This window comes from Musca vetustissima, unplaced genomic scaffold, assembly GCF_032173495.1.
Source record: "Musca vetustissima isolate MV318-11 ecotype Yass unplaced genomic scaffold, APGP_CSIRO_Mvet_v1 utg29001, whole genome shotgun sequence".
Taxonomy (NCBI): domain Eukaryota; kingdom Metazoa; phylum Arthropoda; class Insecta; order Diptera; family Muscidae; genus Musca; species Musca vetustissima.
In genome coordinates, this window is record NW_026889625.1 from 108,189 (window position 1) to 117,272 (window position 9,084).

At 36.3% G+C, this 9,084-nt stretch overlaps 1 protein-coding gene across 1 annotated transcript; it reads right to left on the bottom strand.

The window, feature by feature from the left end:
- Positions 1–795: 795 nt before the first annotated feature.
- On the bottom strand, positions 796–7,089 carry LOC133337316 (skin secretory protein xP2-like). Its single transcript, XM_061545551.1, has 2 exons — positions 7,078–7,089; positions 796–1,953 (listed from the first exon to the last, which is right to left on the bottom strand). The coding sequence occupies exons 1-2, from the start codon at positions 7,087–7,089 to the stop codon at positions 796–798; spliced, it is 1,170 nt and encodes a 389-aa protein (XP_061401535.1).
- Positions 7,090–9,084: the final 1,995 nt, after the last annotated feature.

Here is a 9,084-nt window from a genome sequence, read left to right on the forward strand (position 1 = left end):
ATTTGGAGGGAAAGAGAGAGAGGCCAAATGATTAAATATAAATTATGTTAACCTTATAAATTAACTCATGTTGACATTGCCTTAAATTTAAAAATACAAAACAAAAAAATTAATAAATTCTTCTATACACAAAAAAGATGGCTTAAAAACTAAATAATAAAAAAATTGAGTAGTATTTAAAAAAAAAATCTCTCTCTGGGTGTTGGTTTTGGGGTTACTCACTTAAAAACTAAGTTTTGGGGGTATTAGGGAGTTTGAAGAGATAAATTGTTGCGCTCTCTCCAATGGGAAGTTTTAATCCTCTGGGGAGAGCTTTTGCCAAAAAAAAGTTATTATGCTCATTGTGTGTCTCTCTCACTCTCTATACACTCTCTCTCGGTGTGGGGGTTCAGGGTCGCATGGGGTTTTTTAAATAAAAATCTAAGTCCGTTATTTTTCTTTTTGAGGCCATTATCACGTTGTTGTTTTTTTGTTATTGTTGTCGAATAAAAATCCATAACCGTTAGTATCAGTACTCATTAAAGCCATATAACGTTCTCTCTGTCTCTCTCATTTCACATTCTCTCCTCTCAATTTACTCAATTAACTCTCACATTCAACATCATCAACTGGTTGTACTCTCTGAAGCTTGATCTCTCTCCGAAGGCCAAATTTCGTTTCGTTTTTTACTATTTACACGTCTCTTTTTACTTTGGTTTCCGGCGGGAGATTTCGGCTCTCAGATTGTTCGCTTAGTGATGCTGTTTAGGGAAAAAGAAAAGAGAAAAAATTGCACATTAGTATCGACATTCCGATTTAGTAATACTGATGATGATGGCCATAGCCATGATAACCATAGCTGTGACCGTGATCCACCTCATGATCCTCATGGATGGCCACTTCGTGATGGCCTCCGTAGTGTTGCAGGGGTTCATGGTGATGTTCCTCGATTTTCTTGTGAATAAATTCGGGTTCCTTGTAGGAGATATGCTTCTCATGGTATTCGGGTACATGTTTCTCTAAGTGGACGGGGACAGGCTTTTCATAGGGTACATGGACGGGATAGGGTACATGTTTTTCAACCTTAACTGGGATTTCCTTGACAACGGGATAGGGAGCGGGGACGGGAACCTTAACTTCATAGGGTACTGGTTTCTCGACATGCACTGGCACAGGTCTGTCATAGGGAACATGCACAGGAACAGGGACCTTCTTAATCACAGGCACTGGTACAGGCTTTTCAACATGATAAGGCACGGGCTTTTCAACTGGATAAGGTACTGGCTTCTCAACAGGCACCTTAACGGGATAGTGGACAACCTTCTCAACTGGATATGGTTTCTCGACGGGCACATGGACCTTCACTGGATATGGGACCTTCTTCTCCACTGGATATGGTGCTGGAACATGAACCTTAACAGGCACATGCACTTTCTTCTCTACTGGATATGGTGCTGGCACGTATACCTTTACGGGGACTGGACGATCATAGGGTACATGTACTGGTACGGGAACTTTCTTCTCGACAGGATATGGAGCTGGAATTTCATGTGGCACCTTAACTATTTCCTTAACCTCATAGGGTACATGCTTAACCACAGGATATGGTTTGGGCACTTTCACCTCAACGGGGAAGGGTACATGTTTCTCGACGGGAACATGGACATGTTTTTCCACAGGTACTGGGTAGGGTACCTTCTTGACAATAGTTAAAGTTTTCTGCTCATGTATCGGATACGAATGATGGTGATAATCTTCGAAATGATGGAGACCACGTTTTGTTTTTGTTGTCTCATCGGTACCATCGGATGATTTTTTCTCATCCTCAGCTTTGGTTTCGATTTTTTTATCCTCAGCTCCGGCTGGTTGCTTTTCTTCTTCGGCATGGACGACTACCAGTAGTAGTGCCGCCAGCAGAAATGCTGTACGCTGTTTGGGGAGAGAGGAAGAGAGAAAATAGAAATGAGAATAAAACTGAGAAATAAATGGACGAAAGAGGGTTTAACATATCAGAGAAGATGGATTTTAAATTCGGCAAAAGGTCACTAGCAAAAAAGAAGTGGAATTTTGGTAGATTTTTTTTAAGATGAGATTCTGAATATGAAAAACAAAATTGATCGGAAATTCTCTATATCTGATAAACTATTTGAGGTTGTATAGCTAACTCGGAATCCATTTTTCTAATTTTTGAGTTGGCTTCCAGAAAGTATGGAGTGTTATTGGAAGTTCGGATTTCGCAGTTGGCTTCCTGAAGAAATGACGTTTTATTGGAAGTTCGGAACACAAGAGAAGGTATTTTTAATAATATTGAAGGCTAACGATCGAAAATCAATCAAAGTTTTTTTTTTTTTGAACTACAATTTTTGAGGAGATTCTAGGAGATTTGGTATTGGAAATATTTCATATCGGTCCACGTTTTGGTATAGCATCCATATTGCGCTTTCCGCACAACTATCGGTCTTTTGAAAGGGTTTAGCCATATTTTCAAATCGAAGTGGTTGTAAATTGGCACAGCAGGGTTTTGAGTCAGGCATATACATCTATGTTGAAAATTACCAATGTAGGTCAATATTTTCGCATAGCTCCCGTATAAGGGTTCCGACCCTCATAACTCCCACATAGAGATTCCGCTGCATTTTTGGTATTTTGAAGGATTTGGCCTGATGTGCCCACTGAAATAGATGTTATTTGATATTCCTAGTTGTTGGAGGATCACATATATATCTATGTAGAAATTATCAATGTAGGTCCATATTTTGACATATGTCCCATATAAGGGATCCGAACCATTTTCGGTCATTCTTAAGGTCTGAAATGGTTGTAACGTGACATTCAGGGTTCTGAAGGTTAAACAACATCTTTGCAAAAAATTGCCGATTTAGGTCCATGTGTGGAGATAGCTCCCACATAAAGGTTCCGCCGCAATATTTGGTATTATGAAGGATAAAGCCTCATTTGCTCATCCCGAATTTTTGATATCCCGAGTTTTTGTAGTCTCACATATATTTTTGTAAAAATTATCAATGAAGGTTCATATTTTGACATAGGTCCCGTATAAGTGTCCCGAACTATTTGCAGTCATTTTATAGATGCAATGTGACTTTTAGGGTTCTTGAAGGGTAAACACCATGTACCGCACCGAATTGTCAGCATTTGGAAGGTTTTACACATATTCTCGTAACGAGATGGCTATAATTGACATTCCAGGATTTATGAAGGTGATACACAACTTTGCAGAACATTTTCTATACAGGTCCAAATAGAAAATTTCCTGTATCGGTTCATATATTCACACAGACCTCATGGTCCCGTCTCCATTTTTTTGGATCTTGAAGGTTTTACCCACAACCGATGTGGCTGTAATTTTGGTTCATGCAGGGTAATTCAAGTTATTAAAGATCAAAGCAAAATCTTTGCAGACAATTTCTAATATCAGTAGATTTTTTGACACAGTTCCCCTATATAATTGTCCTGCTACATAATCGGGATTTTGAAGGTTTAACCGAAATTGCTCTTTAAGTGGCAGCAATGGGGTATTCGGGGCTCTTGCATGGTAGGAAAAATATTTTTTTGCAGAAAAACAGATCCGAACAGAACAGAATGACAGATCCCTGTTTTGATATAGCCCTCATAAAAAGGTCGGATTTTAAAGGTCTTCGCCTCAATTCCCCAAAAAATGGCTGTAATTTGCCATTCCAGGTTCTTGAAGAGCGAAGCAACATCACTGCAGAAAATTTTGCAATATCGGGTGATTTTTTGACATTGGTCCGCTTAGAAAGGGTTTCCCTATTTTCGGTATTTTAAAGGTCTTGACCACATTTTTAGCGATGATTCTTATTGCAGTGGATGTTATGAGGCATTCAGTGTTCTAGAATTGGGAGAAATATCTCTGGAGAACATTTTTGATATAGGGCCACCTTTTTGATATAGCTACTGTTTCTCAAAGTATTTTGAGAATTTTGGACATATTTTTCAACCAAATTGGATGAAATTTTGGGTTTTTGGTTCTCATAGGGCAGAAAATTTCTCTACCAAAAAAATTTCAATATTGGTTCATCTTTCGTGGTAGCTGCCATATAAGGGTACCTGCGAAGTTTCGATATTTTGGTTAGTTTTGGTCCAATTTGCAACCGAATTGACTGTAATTTTATATTTCAGGTTCTTATTAGGTATCGTTCTGATTGAGAATCGAATCTTTTTACCAACAATTATGAAAATTGGTCTTCTTTGTAGGGTAGCACCCATATAAGGTTACCTTCGAAGTTTCCATATTATGGGGAGTTTGGGAACATTTTGCAACTGAATTGGCTGAAATTTGTTACTTTGGGTTCTCATAGGGCAGAAAATCTCCCTACCAAAAATTATAAACATTCATCCTCTTTTTAGGGTAGCCACCATATAACAATAGCTTCGAAGTTTCGATATTTTGAGGAGTTTAGGCACATTATTCAACCGATTTGCGTAGGAATTTTGAGTAACGGATCTTCTTACCAAAAATTGTAAATATTGCTCTACTTTTAAGGATATCCACCTTTATAAAGGTGGATAGCCCGCATAAGGGTACCTTCGAAGTTTTGATCATTTGCCGATGTAGAGGCTCATTTTTCAATCGAATTAAATGTAATTTGGTATTTTGTGATCTCATTGGATAACGAATCTTTTTACCAAAAAGTATAAACATTGGTTCACTTTATAGGGTAGCCCCGCATATAAATGTACCTCCGAAGTTTCTATATTTTGGGGAGTTTAAGGCACATTTAGTACCCAATTTGGCTGAAATTTAGAATTTTGGATTCTTTTTGGGTAGAGAATCTTCTTATCAAAAATTATCAACATTGGTTCACTTTGTAGGGTAGCACCCATAAAAAGTAATACTTCCGATGTTTCGATATTTTGGGAAGTTCAAAAATTATCAACATTGATCTCCTTTTTAGGGTAGCCTCAATATGAACTAATTTTTCTGACTGTAATTTGTTATTTTGGTAGTCCCCATATAAATGGCATCTCTGAAGTTTCGATATTTTGGGGTGTTTGGTCACTTTTCTGCAACCGAACTGGCTGAGTTTTCCTACTAAAAATTATTAATAAGAGAAATGTTCCAAATATTTTGGGAAGTTTGGGCACATTTTTTAAACTAATTTTTCTGAAATTAGAATTTTGGGCTCTCTATGTGTATCGAACCTCTCAAATGATCAATATTGATGCCTAGTTCTCATATAACGAAATCTCCCATATTTCCAAAAAAAAAAAATATTGGAAGGCTTGGATTTTTTTTAAGTATTTTCAGGGACTTATCATTGAGTTGGATTTTTTTAAATCAATGACCTATCTTTTTGTTGAATTTTTTAAAAACTATTTTCAGGCTTCTACATTGGGGTTGGATTTTTCAAAAAATATTTTTTTAAGAATTCACAAGGGGTGGATTTTTTTTAAATATTTTTTCAAAAATTCACAAGGCGTAGATTTTTTTAAAATATTTTTTCAAGTATCCACAAATGCTGTGGATTTTTAAAACTATTTTCATGGACCTGGGGTTGGATTTAAAAAAAGATTTTTTGAATATGGCAATTGTTGATTCCGAACAAGGGAAATTGTAAGGGATTATTGTTGGGATACAATTTGGCCAAATATTGGTGATGTTAAGAGCTTCGAAGTTAGTTCTGAACAAGTGGCCTTGATAAGGATTACATTTGTAGGGAAATTTATTCAAGAATCCATGATATTAGGACCACATATTTAGACCTGCAAATTGGTCAATTTTTTTTTTAATTTTTTAAAGAATTTACGACATTGGCAACTTTTATGTAGGGGTATTTTTGAGGTTATTTAGTTCAAGAAGCGCACATATTGGGAGCTTTTTTATGGCGGATATTATAAACGGGAAACCGATATTGTAAAGGGAAATTGTAAGGGATAATTGTTGGGTTAACATTTGGCCAGATATTGGTGACATTAGGAGCTTCGAAGTTAGTTCTGAACAAGTGGCCTTGATAAGGCTTATTTATTAAGGGAAATTTATTCAAGAATCCATGATATTAGGACCACATATTTAGACCAGCAAACTGGTATTTTTTTTTTTAATTTTTTTAAAGAATTTACGACATTGGCAACTTCTATGTAGGGGTATTTTTGAGGTTATTTAGTCCAAGAAGAGCACATATTGGGAGCTTTTTGAAGGCGGATATTATAAACGCGTAACCGAAATTGTAAAGGGATAATTGTTGGCCTATATTTGTCCAAGAATTGGCGATATTAGGAGATTGTTTTAGTTCTTATTATGGGTCAAATTATTGGAAATTGTTGCTCAAGAAATTGCGATATAATTTAAATGGAACAACTTCTGGTCCTGAGAAACGATAGTTATAAGGAATGTTCTTCGTAGAGGTAAATCTCTCGTCTAAACGTCTAACGACAATTATAAAGCGATTCTTGTTGAGCTAAATTTGTTCAAGTATTAGGAGCTTGTGCTAGTCCTGAATATGCAATTTTAAGTTGTATTTTTTGACCGTAATTATTTCATGAAGTGACTTTAGTTTGGTCTTCTTCTGGCTCTGAATATGAATCATTTATATTGTCGCCATGACATTTGGATCTCTCTTTAGGAATATATATATATATATAATATGGCTTAAATATGGCAACCTTTGGTTTCGAGACACGAAAATTATAAACGGGTATATTTGGAGCTTAATTAGTCCACAAGAAGCGACGAAGGAAGTTTATCCTTTAGAGCAGAATTTTGATTAATTTTATCTGCTCCTTTTTGGATTTTTTCCAATAGCTTTGGAGAAGTCTCCATGAGAAGACAATAGGGTCCAATCTAATTTGACCCATAAAGGGAAAACTATTTTTTAATTATTTCCTGTTACATTGGTCGCAGGATATCCTTAGATTTCCTCAAATCCGTAAATCCTTAAACCAGCTGCAGACTTCTTTTGGAATTTAAAAAAAAATATTTGGACCATTTTTTCCTCTCATCCTTGAGACGATTTTTGAATTCAATTCCATCTCTTGTTTTCTGTTAATCCACACTTCGTTGCTTGCGATGTCCTTTTTCACATTTTTTTTTCTTTTTTTAATGTTCCTTCTTTTACTCACCATTAACTTCATGGTGTTTTTAGTCTATTTGTTTAGCTTAGTTAGTATGAAGTAAAGCAACTAGCCACAAAATATCCACACTGGAAAAAAAGTATCCTTTTTTGTATATAAATTACACAGTAATGCTGATTACAGGGCAGGAACACAACGATACACATGAAATTAAAGAGAGAGAAAAACAAAAGACTTAAGTGACAAACTTGGTGGTGAACAAAATTATTTTAAAAATTGTTTTTTTTTTTTTAATTTAAAATTGTCTTTTTGGTAATGTTTTTCGGGATTTCTATTGTCGTTTTTTTTTTTTTTAAATTTTTTTTATTTTTTTTTATTTTTTTTTTTTTTTTTAAAAATTTTTTTTTAATTTTTTTTTAAATTTTTTTTTATTTTATTTACTTTATGTATCCGAGCCGCACGTTTAACGTAAGGAACGCACACGTTAAATAGATTTTGAGAAAATCTGTGCTAGTTTGCTATGTTGTCTATAGCTGCACAGTTAACAATTAAATGATACCATTCAAACGCTTAGCACTAACTTTTATACGAAAAGTTTCGAAAAAACCGAAACCCCGAAAAATGAAAAAAAAAACAGAAACAAATTTACGCTTAGGCAAAGCAAACGGACTACGCTGTTAGTAAGCAAAGTAATCAAATGAGCGGTAACGTAACGCAATCCAAATAAAAAACTGCCATGGTGATGCAGCGGTTTTGCAGAGGAGTCAGGCGAGGAGGGGGTCTGACTACAGCTGGGTCATACAAAGATCCCCCCGAAAAAACAAAAACAACCACATTGAAAACGTTACAGGTCGTTTAATGTAGAAAAAGAAACACAAGACAACAGCAACAACAACAACAACAACATCATCGTGCTGACTAAAAGAGACGGGGGCCTGGTTTTTCTTCATATGCTGTTGGCGTTGTTTTTGTTGTAGTGGTGGTTATTGGCGGCAAGCAAAAGCTAAAACCCAAAAACCTAAGAAGCTTGAATAACCGAATACAAATTACAGCGTATGTATAATAGCAGCCGCAGCAACCCCACCACCAGTTAGTACAGGTAGTAAGACGGGTTAAAGCTTCAACCAAGAAAATAACAAAAACAACAACAATTACAACAACCAAAATATTGGCATGGCCCCCCAAAGAAGCCTTAGCTTGGCCGTTTTTGGTGTTAAGAAAAACCTGGCTGGCTAGCGAAATGAAAATGCAAGTTTTCAGAAGGCCCAGAGTTTTCCGAATAAAATCAAAATATTATGAAGAAAAATTAGATGGAGGCTAAGAGGTGGGGATCAGAGAGAGGGAGAGGGGAGTCTTCGGCTCTTCATAAACCAAAAAAAGGTGCACAAAATCCACACACCAACGCCACTATAACATTATGTAGAAAAACAAGATGGGGGGACCAAGACGTGAGAAGAGATCAGAGAGAGAGGAGATCAGAGAGAGGGGAGGTGGAAGGAGATCAGAGAGAGGGGAGGTGGAAGGAGATCAGAGAGAGGGGAGATTTCGGGTCTTCTTAACCCAAAAACACAAAGTAGGCACCCCACCACCACCAACGACAAGAAAAATCAAAATATTATGAAGAAAAATTCGATGGGTGCCCCAGAGGTGGGAGGAGATCAGAGAGAGGGTATTGTTCGGGTCTTCTTAAACCAAAAAGTTGCACAAATACGGCACCCCACCACCCCATCTCAGCTCCAACCTCTACATTAACGGCGTTAGACCATACTTGGTGAAGACTAACACATTATTGTGGCAATATGATTTGGTTGTTGTAATTCTGTTGTTGTTGTTGTTGTGGCGGCATCAAGCCACCACTAAATGCAACAAAAATAACAACAACAAAAAGTGTGTCTTGCCATCATCACTCATATGCCAAAAAAATAAATACAAAAAAAAAAAAAAATGATTACATTTTGTCTAGGCACGTTGCATGGATTTGTTGGTAATTTAAAACTAAATCAAAGCATAAAATATTGTTTTTGTTTTTGTTGGGGCACCAAGTGAGGCAACAAC